The 19,601-nt window shown below is 37.9% G+C and overlaps 1 protein-coding gene across 2 annotated transcripts in view; it reads right to left on the bottom strand.

Annotated features, from left to right (window-relative positions):
- Nucleotides 1-8,413, bottom strand: part of HIKESHI (heat shock protein nuclear import factor hikeshi) — a 32,292-nt gene extending 23,879 nt beyond the window's left edge. Inside the window, exons 1-2 of one of the 2 annotated variants that reach the window (XM_081238528.1) lie at nt 8,184-8,413; nt 5,773-6,010 (exon numbers count right to left, since the gene is read on the bottom strand). In XM_081238528.1, coding sequence (XP_081094654.1) covers nt 5,773-6,010; nt 8,184-8,213 — 268 coding nt within the window. In that variant the 5' untranslated portion in view covers nt 8,214-8,413. The remainder of the gene's footprint in view (nt 1-5,772; nt 6,011-8,183) is intronic. The other variant, XM_081238529.1, reaches the window with a different exon arrangement.
- Nucleotides 8,414-19,601: the final 11,188 nt, after the last annotated feature.

Raw genomic sequence — 19,601 nt, 5'->3', positions numbered from 1 at the left:
GTGACAGAAAGCAGATCAGTAGTTTCCTGGGGTGGAGGAGGAGATAGGAGAGGGGATTACAAAGGAGCAGTAGGAAACTTTTAGGGATGATGGATATGTTCATTATCTTGATTGCGGTAATGGTTTTACAGATGTATACATATACCAAAAATTACCAAATTGTATACTTTAAATATATGCAGATTACTGTATGTAAATCATAACTCAATAAAGCTATTAAAATTGTTAGTCACAAAAAAACTTAATTTTCTCTGTTCTTTGGGGGATTTCTTTAGAAAGAATAAAAGTCATGAAATATCAACATCTGCCTAAAAGAGAAACTGAAAAATTAAAATTAGGTCCAATGGATCCTGATGATACACAAATGGTTAGAACACATCAAATATAAATAAATACACACACACACATCAATGATATAATTCTTTAAAAAAAAGCTTATTACTTCCAGAGTACGTTAGGGTATCAACTCATTTTTTGAACAATGATATATTAATAATCAAGCATTTATCCTGCCTTATAATGACGCTACCCATAGCAAGTATCTCTTTACAGCTAATAAATGACAATTAGAATATTATCATTTTGAATTAGTGAATCTAAGCATTGCATATAAGTGGCTGCTAATTTCCCAAAGAGATAACTATATATGTGTGTGTATGTGTGTGTTTACATATATATAAAATACACTTCCTGATCAAAGAACACACCATTGCCTATAATAAACTTGCCAAAAATTTTTTTAAATGCATTTGAATGAAATCTGATCAAACCTCTAAATCCAGATAATTTACTGGAAATAGAGACAGAATACATTAAATCTTTGATTTTTATAAAAGATACTTGAGAGACTTATCAACCAATTAATTGCAATGTAGGGACTTTACTATTCAGATGCTGACTGAAAATATTTTAAAACTTTAAAATATATAAACATAAGACTTCTGAGACCATTGGAAATCTGAACACTGATTAAATGTTCAATCCGATATTAAGAAATTATTTAAGTGTTCAGGTGTACAACAAAGTGATTCAGTTATGAGTTGGTCATTTTTGAAGCTGCGTGATGACTAGAGAAGGATTCAATATTCCATTTGGTCTGCTTTTGTACATCCTGAATTTTCTATAATGAAGTTTTTAAAAATAAAGATATCTTATTAAATTCACTTTGTAACTTGTACATGTACAAAGATATAAAAATCCAAAATAAATAAAACTGGCTTAGGCCAAATTTCCTCTTTCATATTGTCCTTGTCCTTTTTGATGAGGATATATTAGCTTCAAAATCTAAACTTAGGGTAACTTTGCCTATTTTCCTATTCTCTGACACTTTATATGAGATATGAACAATCTGTTTCATAAAGGTATAGTGGAACTTTGTAAACCATCTGGGTCTAATAGTTGTATGTGAAAGGGAGAGGTTTTTTTTTTTAATTGGAGTAAAACTGCTTTACAATGTTGTGTTTGTTTCTGCTGTACAATGAAGTGAATCAGCTATATGTATATGTATACCCCTTCCCTCTTGGACCTCCCTCCCAACCCCCCCAATCCCACCCATCTAGGTCGTCACAGAGCACCACGCTGAGCTCCCTGTGCTATATAGCAGGTTCCCACTAGCTATTTTACACATGGTAGCATATTTATGTCAAACCTAATCTCCCAATTCGTCCCACTCTCCCCTTCCCCCACTGTGTCCACATGTCCGTTCTCTACGTCTACTTCTCTATTCCTGCCCTACAAATAGTTTCATCTGTACTGTTTTTCTAGATTTCACATATATGCATTAATATATATTTGTTTTTCTCTTTCCAGCTTACCTCACTCTATATGACAGACCCTAGGTCCATTCACATCAGGAGAGGTATATTTTTAATTACTCATTTTAATTTCTTTATTGATATTGTATCTATTCATGATTTAAATTTATTTGAGTCAGTTTTCTTTAGTATATTTTTCTAGAAAATAGCCAATTTCATCAGTTCCTTTGTTGTTCTCAAATGTATTGGCATAAAATTTCTTATAAATTTTACTTAGTCTCTACTACAGTTATAGTTATATCTCCATTTTCACATTTTCAATAACACTGTGTCTTCTCTTTTTCCTAAATATATCTTTTCAGTAGCTCATCATTTTATCAGTCTTTTCAAAGAATCAGATTTTTATTTCATTAAGGCCCTCTATTATTTCTTTGCTTTCTGTCACTAATTTCTATTCTTAGCATTACCATTTTTTCATCTACTCTCTTTGCGTTGCTATGTTCAATACTCAGCCCACTCATTTCAATCTCTTTTCATATACACACATTTAAGCCTAAGAGTTAATCTCTTTAGTACTACCTTACCTGCATTCAAAAGGTTTGATATGTGATGTTTTATTTTGCTTTAGTTTCTGTGGAAGTTTAATTTCCACAGTCATTTCTTCTATGACCCATTAGTTAAAATATTTTTGAATTTCTAAACATGGCAATGTTTTATCTTTTGATTTGTAATTACACTGCATTGTGGGTTGCATACTGATAGTCTGCCATTTGCTACAGCTTGCTTCATGACTTGGCATGTGGTCAAATTTCATAAATGTTCTGTGTACTTAAAAAGTGTGTATGATCTAATTATTAGTTTCAGGGTTCTATAGTGTCCATTAGCTCAAGCTTGTTAATTCTTTATTCAAATTTTCCTTCTTTACTAGTATTTTATTTACTTGATGTATTAATTATCAAGAGGTATATTAAAATATTGATTGTAAGGTTGTCCACTTATCATTGTAAAGTCAATTTTTTTAAATATTTGAAGTTATGTTTTATATACACACAAATTCATGACATTTACTTTTTCCTAGAAATATTTAAATCTTCCTAGTGAATTATTTCATTCCTAGTGAATGAACCTCTTAATCCTTGATAATGCTTTTGCCTTAGTCCCATTTTTCTAAAACGCACCTATGATAGCTTTTTTGGGGGGTCCTTGTGTTAGACATGTTACTGATAAACATCACTATAATTATTAGTTTGCTGCCTTTAAAAAAAAAAAAATCCCATCCTGGAGTCTCCATGCTTTCTCTGGTAAGTTTAGTCTGTTTAGATTTATTTTGATAACTGATATATGTGAAATTATTTCTACCATCTCATTTTGTTTTTCACATACCATGTATTTTTCCCTCTTTTTTTTTTAAGTTTTCCTTAAAATTTTAACAGAATTACTTGAAAGTAGAATCAATTTTATTACTCTTTCTAAACCACAGGACCTCAGAAAGCTTACTCAGATCACTACCCCTCCTGTCATATGCACTGTTTTCCAGTACAGTATTTAATTCTTGTGCATTTATTTGTTGAATTGTTTTACGTAATCAGGTTGTCCTGATTTGTCTGTATGTTTACCAATTTCTTTGCTAACTTTGAGTCTTGCATACCCTTCTACATTCAGGGATTCAGTTCCTTCCTATTAAAGTACAACTACCTTCAGTAGTTCTTTCAGTAATGGTCTATTAGTAGTAAACGCTACATCTCCACATGAAAACACATTTATTTCTCCTTCACTTTACAATGATAGCTTTGAGGGTTATTTTATTTTTCCTTGGCACTTTGAAGATACTCATCTATTGACTTTTGACCTCTATTCATGCTGTTGATAAATCTGCTAAACTGACTCATTGCTGTTCAGTTATTAATGACTTGTCTTCTCTCTGGTGTCTTTATTACTTTCTATTTAACTTCACTAAAGTGTATTGAGTTGTCCACATTTTTTTCTACTTATTTTTTCTATTTATTTTTAGGTGCAGCTACAGAAGAGAGAAAAAGTGATTTGATAATGACTATTTTCTTAATTCTCCCGAAGACTATTCAGAACTAATACCATGCTATATGTACAAGAAGTATTAATTCATTACATACGGTGGATGCCCTAGGACAATGATTCTCAAACTTCAGAAGGCAACAAAAACACCTAGGGAACCTATTTAAATACTTGGACTCCATCCAAGTTTTCTGATTCAGTAGGTCTGGGGTCCTACCACAAATTTGCATTTCTAACAAGTTTCCAGGTAATGCTGATGCTGCTGGTCAGGGACTCGTGCTTTAAGAACCACTGCCTTAGGGATTAGGGATAATTATCTCAGGGAACCCCCACTGAGAAGGACTGTAAGAATCTGTCCTGGTTCTTAAATCTAGAGATTAGTATTTATCATCAATCTCAACAATTTTTAGCTTTAAATATTACTCTTTCCCATTTCTTCTTGTAGAATTCCAACTACATAAATAACAGCAGCTAACAGTTCATCATCTGGCCAGAACTGCTCCAGTTCATTCTTCACAGTCCTCAGGATAAAAATTAAATTTGATCATATCATTCCCTTACTTGAAATTGTTCACTGGCTCCTCTATACCTACAGGGACAGTTCTTTGTTGGGAGGGACACATGGATGGGCTTCAGAGTACATGCAAATTTTTTAGTATTTACACTATGTTATATTATATTACACATACTTTTTATGACACTATCAAATACGTCTGTGATCTAAGCATGTTAATAATTGCTAGCCTATTAAATTCAAATGAGTCAGTGTGATACATAAGCTTTTCAGCTTTTCATGATCCATGCCTGCCTATCCTATACACCATACCTTGTGCCGTTCTGAGCATACCACGATTTCAAACTTTCATCATTATATCCATATTACCTCTACTTAGAAAAGAATGCCCAATAGGCCTCTCACAGGCCTGACAAACTCCTACTTATCTTCTCAAAAGGTCCAATATCATCTCCTCCCAGAAATTTTCCCCAACCTACTTAAGAGTTAATTGTCCCTTACCTATTCTCTCTCAGCACTTTGTACAAACATCCGCAATTACTTTTCACCCTTCTAAATATTGGTCCATAGAACTATCTTCCTTTGTAATATGAGTGACCTCAGGCAAGAACTTAATCATTATAGTAGATAGCAAAATGTTTGTTAAATATATAAACATGTTACCTAAATATAACTTTGCCTTGGACTTGACAGACTTTTTCCAGGAGAACAAATATTTATAATCTAAGACTCTTCATGTCTGTTTTTATCTAGACTTTCAAAGGAACCAGATATTCAATGGGAGTAAATGCTAGTATCATTCTCAATTTCTAAACAAAATACCTCAAGCATCAAAGCAAGGACTGTCCCTGTAATATCTAACACCTGCAATGTCAATACAACCAACAGAAGAACACTGAAGGGGTAATCAAATCTAAGAGCTCAAAAAATCTTCGTAGAAAAAAAGGACTCTCGTTGTATTTCCTATACAAGTCTACTTGGTTTATCTGTTTATTTAAACACTGATGTGCATATTACAAATTATGAGAAGATTCCTCTCATTTTATTAAAACACCGACTATTCAGAAAAAATCCCTTTACAAAGGTATATAGCATACAAAGAAAACCACAGTGAGTGGTTCTCTCCAGAGGCAGAGGATGGATGGGGAGTATGAGTGTAAGGTCTCTTCACTTACCATTTTTCAAATGTGTCAGTACCATCTGATTTTTTTTTTCCCGGCTGTGCCATGCTCACAGCATGCAGGATCTTAGTTCCCTGACCAGGGATGGAACCTGTGCCCTCTGCAGTGGAAGCATGGAGTCTTAACTACTGGACTGCCAGGGAAGTCCCTGATTTTTTTTTTTTTTTAATAATGTTACATATTACTTCAGCAATCAGAAAAATATAATGAAAAGTAAAAAAAGCCACATTCTATGTTATGCTATTTAAGAAAAACGTTTAATTATGAAACTATTTTAATATATTATTCTTACCAGATTTAAGACCTGAAATTTTGAAGATGGCACTTGGTTTCCCATTTGTGACAAATCCTAGGAGTTGCCATACTGGCATTCCATTTGAATCAGGATAGGAAAAGTAGACAGATCCTCCCATTCCCTCAGGAAATGGGACTGTTCCCAGCATAAAAACCACAACATGGTTGATATTTTCATAATCAGGCAAGTCAAAAACAAACTTATCCTCTGCCACTTGCTGTGCAGCTGTTTGCACCTAGAATATAAGAAACTCGCCTTAGTTCAATAGTTTGATAAGTTTCTATAGCCCTTTTAGTATTGCTGTAAGCTCTGTTACCAAATATAGTCAATTATAGTCATTATATCAAGTATAACATTGGGTCAATCTGATACTCTAATTATGGAATTACCAAATACACCAAAAAGAGTGCTTATTTTAATAGAAAAATCTAAAAATACACATTTAGCCTTAAAATGACTTAATGAATGGAATCTTTCAAAAACATTACTAAATTATTTCAGAAGTGCCCTGAAAGGATTTTACTTACATAAATAAATCACTACAGCTTCAGAATGTTATAAAAATGAAAGGTTGTTCAAAACACCATGCCACCAAAGCTTTATCTTCTAGTTTGAAGGTAAAGAATCTCGGGCAATTAAAATGGGTAAGCAATTCAGAAGTTATTACAGTCAATCCTCATTATTTGCAGATTCATTATTTGTCATTTTGCCTACTCACTGAAATATATTTGTAACCCCCAAATTATTAAACCCTCCGGTTTAAATACAAAGAATAAAACAAAGGAAGAAAGAACATAAATATAAACCAAAATGCCTATATTAGTATTAAATTCAATTTTACCAGCTTTTGGCATGCATAATCTTAAAAGGCACATAAAATCATGGTATCTACAAGTCTTGAAATAATCATTAGGTAAAATAAATATTTCTTAAATATTTGTCAACTCTGTCAAAGGCACCAGACATTCTGTTAATCTGTATTATGACATTCTAATCCTCAACCTTAGGAAAAAGGGTACATCTTTTACTGAGTCCATAACTTTAGATTAGGTGAATTTTTCTAGTAAAAAAATAATGTAGTTAAACGTTGAGGCATCGCTAGGTCTATTTGCCCTTCATTTTGATTAACATGTTCAAATACTCCAGAACTAAAAAGTCAAACACCGTCAAAGAAAATCTTGTCACGAAGGAACCCCTACTGGATATCCATTACGTAGGTTAGGTGTTAGGTAAATAGACACAGGCACCGCTATAACTAAATTCCTTCCAAATTAGCTGACAACACGGATTCCACAGGGTCTTTCTATTCTTTAGAAAAACACACACATTTTAAATGTTATTCGTTAACGAAATTCGTCCCACACTCAATCACAGGCTGGTCCTTTCATTCTTCCTATCCGGAGCAGAAGCAATACAAAGTTATCCCACCAGTATTATCAATTACCACCATCACCAAAAGGGGCCTCCCAGTCATTCAAGGGGCAGACAATAAATCTTCTGAGGATAGCCATCTCCAATTTATCTCTGTGGTTCCTTAGAACTGTGTACACACTACATTATCAAAACTTGATGAAAAAATTCAACAAAGGGGCTGCAACATTTAATAAAGCAGGGAGAAATAATAAAGAGAAAGAATTCTAGGTGAAAGGAATCAGGTCTGAAATGGATTTCTGAGTGGCTTCTACGGAGGCAAGCAAGATTCACCCTCCAGATTCTTCCGGAACAATCCCAGGTACTTAACTCTACCTAACAATTCATCAAGGAGGGTAATCTCTTTTTACCAATAAGGAAATTCGCTGCTCATCTCCTTCTGGGGTCATCACAGATATCGCTCACGCTTTAAGTTTCAGGCGTTTCTATCAGCCCATTTCCAATTACGTTAAGCATATTTTTATTAAGGCCCTTCCAAAAGGACCCAGCAGTTATACTTTGCCCGAGTACCTTCATCTTCGACAAACAGGACGCTACAGACTAGATTCAAACACCACATTTACCTCGAACTCACTTTATGAGCTCAGGCGAGTATTTATACTGCCAACTGCGCTTAAGTTCCTCAACTGCAAAATGAGAATGAGAACCACCATCTCACGAGTTACGGTTAAGTTTGCAGTGCCAAATAAACGCTACATAGATGGCTGAGATGACTAAGAATAGACAAAAGGCGTGCACTGCCTAAGATAATGCACACTCGATAAATGGCAGCTAATGGTGTGACTGCTACTCTGAAAAGCGCTGGGGGGAAGGAGAGCGAACATCCCAGCGTCCCACTGCCCACCCTCACACTCTCAGCAGTGAACTAGACGTGAGGGGGCTTCCCCGCATCCCGCGCACCGACGCACCCTCCCCTTCCCGGGGCCTCGCCCTCGGCGTCCTGCCCCCTCCCTGAGACCACCCGGCCCCATCCTCACCAGCCTCCCCGCCACCAAGCAGCCAAACATGACGGCGGCGGCTCCGCTCAGCCAGCAAGGACCCGAAGCCGGGTACTAGAAGACCTGGGGCTACTGCCCTAGTCGAACCCAAGAACCTTCCGGAACGATGCGGGGGGTGCCTACCCCTCCGCTACATAGCGACTAGGCCAGCGGCAGGAACGCCTGCTGCCCCCGCGACCTGTGACCTCTCCTTCCTAACCAGAACGCCTCTCAGGCGACGAGTACTTCCGGGGCTCACACCGCACCGCCCTTACTAAACGGGAAAGGTGGGCCAGATCCCGTATAAAACTACAAGTCCCAGAAGGGCCTGCGCCGGTTTCCGGGAAGGGAGCGCGGAGGATTTGCCTATTGGGATTGGTAGTCCGTATCCCAAATTTGCGAATCCAGAGCCGGGAGGGAAAGTTTCTAACGTTTGTCTAACATTTTAGAGATTACAGTGCGCTTTTACAGTCATTTCGCTAGATCCTTACAAAAACCCTAGGAGGTAGGTATTATTATCTGCATTTTGTAGTCGAGAAAATTGCCCAGAGTGACCAGCCCCAAATCTTTACACAGCACTCACGGATGGGGCTTGAATCCAAATCCTGATTCAAATCCAGGGTTCTTTCTGCTACACAGTAGCTGAAAAGTACTGATTTTTAATCAGCTGTTTTGTACTTAATGACAACTTTATTGTAGTTCTTTCCAGCCTCACTCCCCCCTTTATTTGCCGAAAACAAACAACACTAATAAGCAAGTTATAATATCTTTGTGCTTTAATGACGCCATTTGTAAAATAAGAATAATAATTGTGCCTGTCCCCTAGGGTTGCTGTGAGGGTCAGATGAATTTATAAACAACCACTTAGAACCTGGCAATACTTAACTAATGGCTGTTTAATTGTAAAATGTCTTTTTTTTCCTCTACGCATTTGCAGAAAAGAACAACTGGCATCAAGTACTGACTGCCAACAGTACTCATTCTCCCTTTCACAGCTTCAGTTCCCTTTCCTCTTGGATAGGAAGGTAAGATATCTCCTCCCTGAAGGTCTCTGCCCAGCTTGAAATATCTGAGCTTAGTCCACCAGCCACCAGCAAGTCTGTCCTCTTAACCGCAGGTTATATGTGGAAGATCAGAATGTTGGAACAGTCCTCTGGTCTCCACTCTGGCTCCATAAACTTGGACCACCTATCTTGTCTCAGATACTCCTTTGAGAAAGCCAAAGATGAATAGATAGAAGAGGATCTTCCTACCAATGTCTCCAACTTTCTACCTAAGAAGTCCCAGAATCTTCAAAATAAAAAGGCCGCTCATTATGAGACAGACATGAGGGGCAGACAAACTGCCTGGATTCAGAGCCCATCTCCGTCATTTATTAGCTGTATAATATTAGGCCAGTTACCCTAACACTACCATGTCTCCCTTTCCCCCTCTGTAAAACAGGATAATAATAAGGTTGTAATGAAGGTTATTACATGTAAAGTACTAAGTAGTAGCCAGAATATAGCTTAATAAACTGTTAGCATTTAGCATTATTACTTTTCCTGACTAACTTTCATGTCTTCATACCCACCTTACTATGAAATAGTAAATAAATATATTGGTCTCTGCCTCATGTACCTGACACAGGCTCCTGAAACCCCTGTAAATTCCCAAGTGATAAGAGCACTAAGAGCATCTTTTGTTCTAATGAGGGGACTCTGGTGGGCTTCTGGGTGGCTCCTAGATGGGAGCTGGTCACCAGAAAGATGAAGTCTGATTAGAAGCTTGGAATTTTCAGCCCCTCCCCACATTCTATAGAGAGGGGAGAGGGGCTGGAGATGGAGTTAATTGATCACGACTACATGAGGAAGCATCCATAAAATCCCAAGAGTATGAGGTCTGGAGAGCTTCCAGGTTGATGAATACATCCACCTGCCAGAAGGATGATGCACCCCAACTCCACCAGGAGAGAAGCTCCTGCACTCCCAGACCTTGCCTATGTATCTGTTCATCTGGTTGTTCATCTGTATCCTTTATCATATCCTTTAATAAATTGGTAAACATGTTTCCCTGAGTTCTGTGAGTTGTTCTAGCCAATAATCAAATCCAAGGGGGGGAGGTCATGGGAACCTCCAATTATAGCCGTGTTGGACAGAAGTTGTAGGTAACCTGGGCACTTAACTACTTGCAATTGGCATCTGAAGTAGGGGCAGTCTTGTGGGATTGAGCCCTTAACCTGTGGGATCTGATGCTATCTCCAGGTGCTGTCTCCAGGTTGACAGTGTCAGGATTGAGTTAAATTGTAGGACACCAAGCTGGTGTCACACAATTGCTCAGTGTAGGGAAAACCCACACATATCTGGTTTTAGAAGTATTGTGAGTACGGTAGTAGTGTGAGAGTAAAGGAGAAACATGGGAAGAAGACAGGGTTTTTTTCCTTTACATACTGTAACTATGTATTTGTATTCTCTGTATTTTTCAACCTTTCTGTGCTTATGCAACTTGTTTTATCTGCCTGTCATATTCACTTGGAAATTTCTTACATCCTCCCAACTGGCTCAAATATTTTCTTTAGGTTGGACAAAGAATTAGAGGCAGTGAGTTTAGTATCCTTTCTCCAGACTATGAAAGCCAGCCTTCTATTCACCAAACTATATTATTATTAAATACAAAAGTTCTTTGTAACTAAAGAGAGCAGAAATAGATACAATGTATGGAAGTGAAGAAAGGCGTTTCAGAGGAAAATATGTCTCCAATAATCAGAGCTCTCTGAAATAAGAATAGGTAGATATAGAATAATGAATTCTCCCATTCACATTGATATTTTAACCAAAGCTGAAATCCACTTATATTGTTAAGGAGATTCATGGAAAACTTGGGAAAATTTACCTCGGACCTCACTGGTACCTACCAGCTCTCAGACTACATTTGCTTCTGTGGAGAAAGAACAAATCATAGTTCAGTTTTGGCCAGGGAATCACGAGCTGAATTCTGGTTTTAGCTCTTCCATTAACTAGCCTAGGGATGAAGTAATTTATTTTATCCTTTTAGGCATTAGGTTTTCACACTTCTAGAATGAGGGCATTGAATTCTGATTTCAAGAGCAAAAATATTATTTCTCTTCATCTAAGGAAAGTTTCCTCTCCAAAACAAGGAGAACAAGAAATAAAAGCACAGGGACTTCCCTGGTGGTGCAGTGGTTAAGAATCCACCTGCCAATGCAGGGGACACAGGTTCTATCCCTGGTCCAGGAAGATCCCACATGCCTCACAGCAACTAAGCCTGTGAGCCACAACAACTGAGCCTGCGCTCTAGAGCCCGTGCGCTACAACTACTGAAGCCTGCGTGCCCAGAGCCCATGCTCAGCAACAAGAGAAACCACTGCAATGAGAAGCCCGCGCACCATGACAAAGAGTAGCCCCCACTCTCCTCAACTAGCAAAAAGCCCACATACAGCAACGAAGATCCAACACAGCCAAAACAATAATAATAAATAAATAAATAAATACTTTTTTAAAAAGATGAGACAAATACAATTAAAAAGATATCAAAACCAGACAAAGATACTACAAAAAAAGTTACAGACCAATATCACTCATGAATACACATGCAAAAATCCTCAACAAAATACTAGCAAACAGAATCCAACAACACATTAAAAGGATCATACATTATGATCAAGTGGGATTTATCCCAGGGATGCAAGGATTCTTCAATATATGCAAATCAATCAATGTGATACACCATATTAACAAATTGAAGGAGAAAAACCATATGATCACCTCAATAGATGCAGAAAAAGCTTTTGACAAAATTCAACACCATTTATGATAAAAACTCTCCAGAAAGTGGGTATAGAGGGAACCTACCTCAACATAATAAAGGCCATGTAAAACAAACCCACAGCGAACATCATTCTCAATGGTGAAAAACTGAAACCATTTCCTCTAAGATCAGGAACAAGACAAGGATGTCCACTCTCACCACTATTATTCAACATAGTTTTGGAAGTCCTAGTCACGGCAATCAGAGAAGAAAAAGAAATAAAAGGAATACAAATTGGAAAAGAAGAAGAAAAACTGTCACTGTTTGCAGGTGACATGATGCTATACGTAGAGAATCCTAAAGATGCCACCAGAAAACTACTAGAGCTAATCAATGAATTTGGTAAAGTTGCAGGATACAAAATTAATGCACAGAAATCTCTTGCATTCCTATACACTAATGATGAAAAATCTGAAAGAGAAATTAAGGAAACACTCCCATTTACCACTGCAACAAAAAGAATAAAATACCTAGGAATAAATCTACCTAAGGAGACAAAAGACCTGTATGCAGAAAACTATAAGACACTGATGAAAGAAGTTAAAGATGATACCAACAGGGCTTCCCTAGTGGCTCAGTGGTTGAGAGTCCGCCTGCCGATGCAGGGGACACGGGTTCGTGCCCCAGTCCAGGAAGATCCCACATGCCGTGGAGCAGCTCAGCCCATGAGCCATGGCTGCTGAGCCTGCGTGTCCGGAGCCTGTGCTCCTGTGGGAGAGGCCACAACAGTGAGAGGCCCATGTATCGCAAAAAAAAAAAAAAAAAAAAAAAAAGATGATACCAACAGATGGAGAGATATGCCATGTTCTCGGATTTAAAGAATCAATATTGTGAAAATGACTATACTACCCAAAGCAATCTACAGATTCAATGCAATCCCTGTCAAATTACCAATGGCATTTTGTACAGAATTAGAACAAAAAATCTTACAATTTGTATGGAGACACAAAAGACCCCGAATAGCAAAAGCAGTCTTGAGGGAAAAAAACGGAGCAGGAGGAATCAGACTCCCTGACTTCAGACTATACTACAAAGCCACAGTAATCAAGACAATAAGGTATTGGCACAAAAACAGAAACATAGATCAATGGAACAAGATAGAAAGCCCACAGATAAACCCATGCACCTATGATCAACTAATCTATGACAAAGTAGGCAAGGATATACAATGGAGAAAAGACAGTCTCTTCAGTAAGTGGTGCTGGGAAAAATGGACAGCTACATGTAAAAGAATGAAATTAGAACACTCCCTAACATCATACACAAAAATAAACTCAAAATGGATTAGGGACCTAAATGTAAGACCAGACACTATAAAACTTTTAGAGGAAAACATAGGAAGAACATTCTTTGACATAAATCATAGCAAGATCTTTTTTGATCCACCTCCTAGAGTAATGGAAATAAAAACAAAATAAACAAATGGGACCTAATGAAACTTAAAAGCTTTTGCACAGCAAAGGAAACCATAAACAAGACGAAAAGACAGCCCTCAGAATGGGAGAGGATATTTGCAAACGAATCAACAGACAAAGGATTAATCTCCAAAATATAAAAACAGCTCATGTAGCTCAATATTAATAAAACGAACAACCCAATCCAAAAATGGGCAGAAGACCTAAATAGACATTTCTCCAAAGAAGACATACAGATGGCCAAGAAGTACATGAAAAACTGCTCAACATCACTAATTATTAGAGAAATGCAAATCAAAACTACAATGAGGGGCCTCCCTGGTGGCGCAGTGGTTGAGAGTCCGCCTGCCGATGCAGGGGATACGGGTTCGTGCCCCGGTCTGGGAGGATCCCATATGCCACGGAGTGGCTGGGCCCGTGAGCCATGGCCGCTGGGCCTGCGCGTCCGGAGCCTGTGCTCCGCAACGGGAGAGGCCACAGCAGTGAGAGGCCCACATACGCAAAAAAGAAAAAAAAAAAAAAAAAAAAAAAAAAAACTACAATGAGGTATCACTTCACACCAGTTAGAATGGGCATCATCAGAAAATCTACAAACAACAAATGCTGGAGAGGGTGCGAAGAAAAGGGAACCCTCTTGCACTGTTGGTGGGAATTTAAATTGATACAGCCACTATGGAGAACAGTATGGAGGTTCCTTAAAAAACTACAAATAGAATTACCATATGACCCAGCAATCCCACTACTGGGCATATACCCGGAGAAAACCATAATTCAAAAAGACACATGCACCCCAATGTTCATTGCAGCACTATTTACAATAGCCAGGTCAGGGAAGCAACCTAAATGCCCATTGACAGACAAATGGATAAAGAAGATGTGTTACATATATACAATGGAATATTACTCAGCCATAAAAGGAACGAAATTGGGTCATTTGTTGAGACGTGGATGGATCTAGAGACTGTCATACAGAGTGAAGTAAGTCAGAAAGAGAAAAACAAATATCGTATATTAACAAATGTATGTGGAACCTAGAAAAATGGTACAGCTGAACTGGTTTGCAGGGCAGAAATTGAAACACAGATGTAGAGAACAAACATATGGACACCAAGGGGGAAAGCTGTTGTGGGGGGGTGGTGGTGTGATGAATTGGGCAATTGGGGTTGACATGTATACACTGATGTGTATAAAATTGATAACTAATAAGAACCTGCTGTATAAGATTAAATTTTAAAAAATACAATTAAAAAAAGAAGAAAGAAATAAGAGCACAAACTCTATCTTCTTTGACCTAAGCGATATCTATAACTCAAAATCACAATGATATCAGTGGAAAGTGGACAGAAGAAAGACAAGTGACTTAGCAGAGCAGAGGAAGGTCAAACTCAAGTACCTATAGAGAAAGATAATAAGTACCAGAGAAGTTCAGGAATTGGAGATACCAGGGGCCACAGAAGGCAGGGGTAAGGCAGTAGACTGAAACATGTAGATTGCTTAAAACTGATGTAAGATTTTGTGTCTGACTCTCATCTACTCCTCAGCCATTGGTATGAAATCTGGAAACCAGATACTGAAAAAAAAAATGGTTTTGGGGCAAGGTCACCTTGTACAGATTAGGTCCTGAATAAGAGTGCCCGGGTGAGAGAGGAGCACTTGGCTCACCAACTCAAACACACTAACGTAGTAGTGTGCCACCCAAAGTCGGGGTGGCTTTTCTAAAACATCCACTTGGAGGATGGAGGTGCCTTTTTCTATATCATCCTTGCAGAGAGGGATATCTCTTATTAAGTCATCCATAAGGGATGAGGGTCACTTTTTAAAAACTCATGTAATAATACAAAACCCTTTCATGATTAAAAAAAATTCAATTAACCAAGAATAGAAGGGAACTTCCTCAACCTGATAAAGAGCATCTATAAAAATCCCACAGCTAACATCATACTTAATGGTGAAAGTTGTATGCTTTCCTCCTAAGATCAGTAACAAAACAAAGATGTCTTCTCCAGGCACTTCTATTCAACATTGTACTGGAGATTCCAGCCAAAGCAACGAGGCAAGAAAAAGAAAAGGCATCCAGACTGGAAATTAAGAAATAAAACTATCTCTATTTGTGACATGAGCTTGCATATAGAAAATCCTAAGGAATCCACTAAAAACTATTAGAAGTAATAAACAAGTTCAGCAAGGTTGTAAGATACCAGATCAACATACAAAATTCAGTTGTATTTCTAAACACTTAGAATGAACAATCCAAAAATAAAAATATGAAGACAATTCCATTAATAATAGCACCAAAAAAATAAAATACTTAGGAATAAATTTAAGAAGGAAAGCATAAAAAATAAGAAATTAAAGATCTGCGTAAATGGAAAAACATCCCATGTTCATGGGTCTGCAGACTTAACATTGTTAAGATGGCAGTATTCCCTAAATTGGTCTATCAATTCAGTGCACTATCAGAATCTCAGCTGACTTTTTTGTAGAAATTGACAACTTGATTCTAAAATGTATAAGAAGGGAGACCCAGAATAGCCAAAACAATCTTGGGGAAAAAAAAAAAAAAGAAAAGAACAAACTAGGATGATTAACACTTCTCAATTTCAAAAGTTATTGCAAAGCAATGATAATGAAGACAGTGTAGTACTGAGACAGAAATAAATATGTAAATCAATGGAATAGAATTGAGAGTCCAGAAATAAATTATATGGTCTACGGTCCACTGATTTTTCAACAAGGGTGCCAAGAACATTCAATGGGGGAAAGAAAAGTCTTTTCAACAAAGATTCCGAGACAACTGGATAGCCACATGCAAAAGAAAAGCCTCATGCCATTTATAAAAATTAACTCAAAATTGATCAAAGGTCTAAATGTAAAAAACTAAAACTGGGCTTCCCTGGTGGCGCAGTGGTTGAGAATCTGCCTGCCAATGCAGGGGACACGGGTTCGAGCCCTGTTCTGGGAAGATCCCACATGCCGCAGAGCAACTGGGCCCGTGAGCCACAACTACTGAGCCTGCGCATCTGGAGCCTGTGCTCCGCAACAAGAGAGGCCATGACAGTGAGAGGCCCGCGCACTGCGATGAAGAGTGGCCCCCACTTGCCACAACTAGAGAAAGCCCTCGCACAGAAACGAAGACCCAACACAGCCAAAAATAAATAAATAAATAAATAAATTTATTTAAAAAAAAAAAAAAAAAAAAAAAAAAAAAAAACTAAAACTATAAAACTCTTTGAAGAAAACATAGGGGTAAATCTTCATGACTTTGGATTTGGCAAAGGATTTTTAGATATGACACCAAAAACATAAGCAAAAAAGAGAAAAAAATAGATCATCTGAACTTCATAAAAATTTAAAACTCTAGTGCTTCCAAGGAAACCATCAAAAAAGCGAAAAGACAACCACAGAATGGGAGAAAATATTTGCAAATCATAGATCTGATAAGGGACTTGTATCCAGGATAGATAAAGAACTTTTACAGCTTAAAAACACAACCCAGGGCTTCCCTGGTGGCGCAGTGGTTGAGAGTCTGCCTGCTGATGCAGGGGACACGGGTTCATGCCCTGGTCTGGGAAGATCCCACATGCCACGGAGCGGCTAGGCCCGTGAGCCATGGCTGCTGAGCCTGCGCGTCCGGAGCCTGTACTCCACAACGGGAGAGGCCACAACAGTGAGAGGCCCGTGTACCACAAAACAAACAAACAAACAAACAAAAAACACAACCCAATTTTTAAATGGACAAAGGATCTTGTATTAATTTCCTAAAGCTGTCATAACAAACTACCAAAAACTGGGTAACTTAAAACAACAGAAATTTATTCTCTTACAATTCTGGAGGCTAAAAGTCAAGATAGGTGTTGGGAGGGCCATGTGCCCTGTGGAAACTCTGAGGAAGAATCTATTCCATGCCTCTCTTCTAACTTCTAGGGGTTGCCATTAGTCCTTGGCATTCCTTGATTTAAGACTCATCATTCCAAACTCCGCCTCTATTTCATATTGTGTTCCTCCCTCTGTGTATATGTGTCTCTTCTTTTACAGACCTCAGTCATTATATTTAGGATTCACCCTAATCCAGTATGCCTCAACTTAAATTGATTACGTCTGCAAAGACCCTATTTCTAAAAAGATCACATTCACTGGTACCAGACTGACATGAATTTGGGGGGGGGACACTATTCAACCCACTGTAAACATCTGAATAGACAATTCTCCAAGGAAGATATATAAATGGCCAATAAGCATATGAAAAGATGCTGGACATCACTAGGCCTCAGGGAAATGCAAATCAAAACCACAATGAGTACACTTCACATTCACTCCAATGGCTAGAATCATAAAGTCAGAAGCAAGAATACTGGAACCTTCATACACTGCTTGTGGGAATGTAAAATGGTGCAGCTGCTTTGGAAAACAGACTGACAGTTCCTCAAATGATAAACATAGATATACTACCAGATGTAAAACAGATAGCTAGCGGGAAGCAGTAGCATAGCACAGGGAGATCAGCTCGGTGCTTTGCGAAGACCTAGAGGAGTGGGATAGGGAGGGTGGGAGGGAGATGCAAGAGGGAGAGGATATGGGGATATACGTATGCATATGGCTGATTCACTTTGTTGTACAACAGAAACTACCACAGCATTGTGAAGCAATTATACTCCAATAAAGATTATAAAAAAATAAATAAACATAGAGCCACCATATGACCCTGTGATTCTACTCCTAGGTATATACTGAAGAGAAATGAAAACAGATGTTCACACAAAAACTTGTATATGAATGATTATAGCAACATTATTCATAAAACCAAAAGGTGGAGACAAATGTCCATCAATGGATGAATGGATAAACAAAATGTGGTATATCGTACAATGGAAAATTATTCATATGTTATTATATATGATTCCACCCATACGAAATATTTAGAATAGAGAAATCTATAGAGACGGAAAGTAGATTAGTGATTGCTTAGGGCTGGGGTAGGTGAGGATGTGGAGATGGGGGTGATAGATAGCTAAAGAGCATGGTTTGTTGTTTTTTTTAACCATCTTAACTACTTTTTAAGTGTACAGTACAGTAGTATTAACTATATAACCTTGTTGTGCAGCAGATCTCCAGGATTTTCTCATCTTGTAAAATTGAAACTCTATGCCTATTGAAAAATTGCCCTATTCCCCCTCCCCTAGACTTTTTGAGGTGATGAAAATGATCTGAAATTGACACTAGTGATGTTTGCACATATCTGTGAATATACTAAAAACCATTGAATTATACATCTTGAATGAATTGTATGGTATGTGAATTATATTTCAAGAAAACTATTTTTTAAATCAGTGCCATTTGGCCTCTCACCTTCTGAGATGGCCCACACTCTGTCTGTGGAGTATGTATCTCCCTGAATAAACCTTCTTTCACTTTAAAAGAAATTAATTAATTAATTAATTAATTAAAATCAGTACCATTTACAATAGTATCAAAAAAAAAAAACCTCATGCAAAAGTACCTATGAGCAGGTGGGTAGTGCTGGAGTGGGGACAGGGCGATTACATGAAAGTCTTCCCCCTCCTCCACAACATTGACATCAAGGCTCATATTTGCCAGGTAGGAGACTAAAGCATCCTTCTCAGGAAAAAGTGAACACCCCAGAGCTAAAGATATCTTGAAATCTCCAGTCACAAAACTGACAGGCTGCCTAATAATAGTGAAACATGCTATTCACAAATAACAGCCTCCTCACAGTTTTTTGCTTTTTTTTTGGCCGTGCTGTGCAGCTTATGGGATCTTAGTTCCCCACCCAGGGATTGAACCCGTGCCCCCTGCAATGGGGGTGCAGAGTCCTAACCACTGGACCATCATGGAATTCCCCACATTTGTTGCTTGTAAATGGAACATGCCACTAAGGATCAACACACATTTGAGGAAAATCGCTATCATGAAAGAGAAAGACCAAGGTAAATAAATAATTGGGGCAGCAGGGGCAGGGGAATAAATTCAGTAGAAACAAAACAATACAAGGAGCAAAAAAAATAAAACGCTGTAGGTATTATCCAGAGAGAGAAATAGAGTGTGTCATTGAAACAAAAATTGAATGCTATAAAAGGAAAATCAGAGAACAAGGAAGAACCCATGGAACTTGAAAATATGAGGGCTGAAAAGACAGTTTTTAGAGTTTAGAAGTGTTGTAAGATAAGGCCAAGGAACT

This window comes from Mesoplodon bidens (assembly GCF_964165515.1).
Source record: "Mesoplodon bidens genome assembly, chromosome: 7".
NCBI classification, from domain to species: domain Eukaryota; kingdom Metazoa; phylum Chordata; class Mammalia; order Artiodactyla; family Ziphiidae; genus Mesoplodon; species Mesoplodon bidens.
This window is presented reverse-complemented; position numbering and strand designations above follow the sequence as displayed.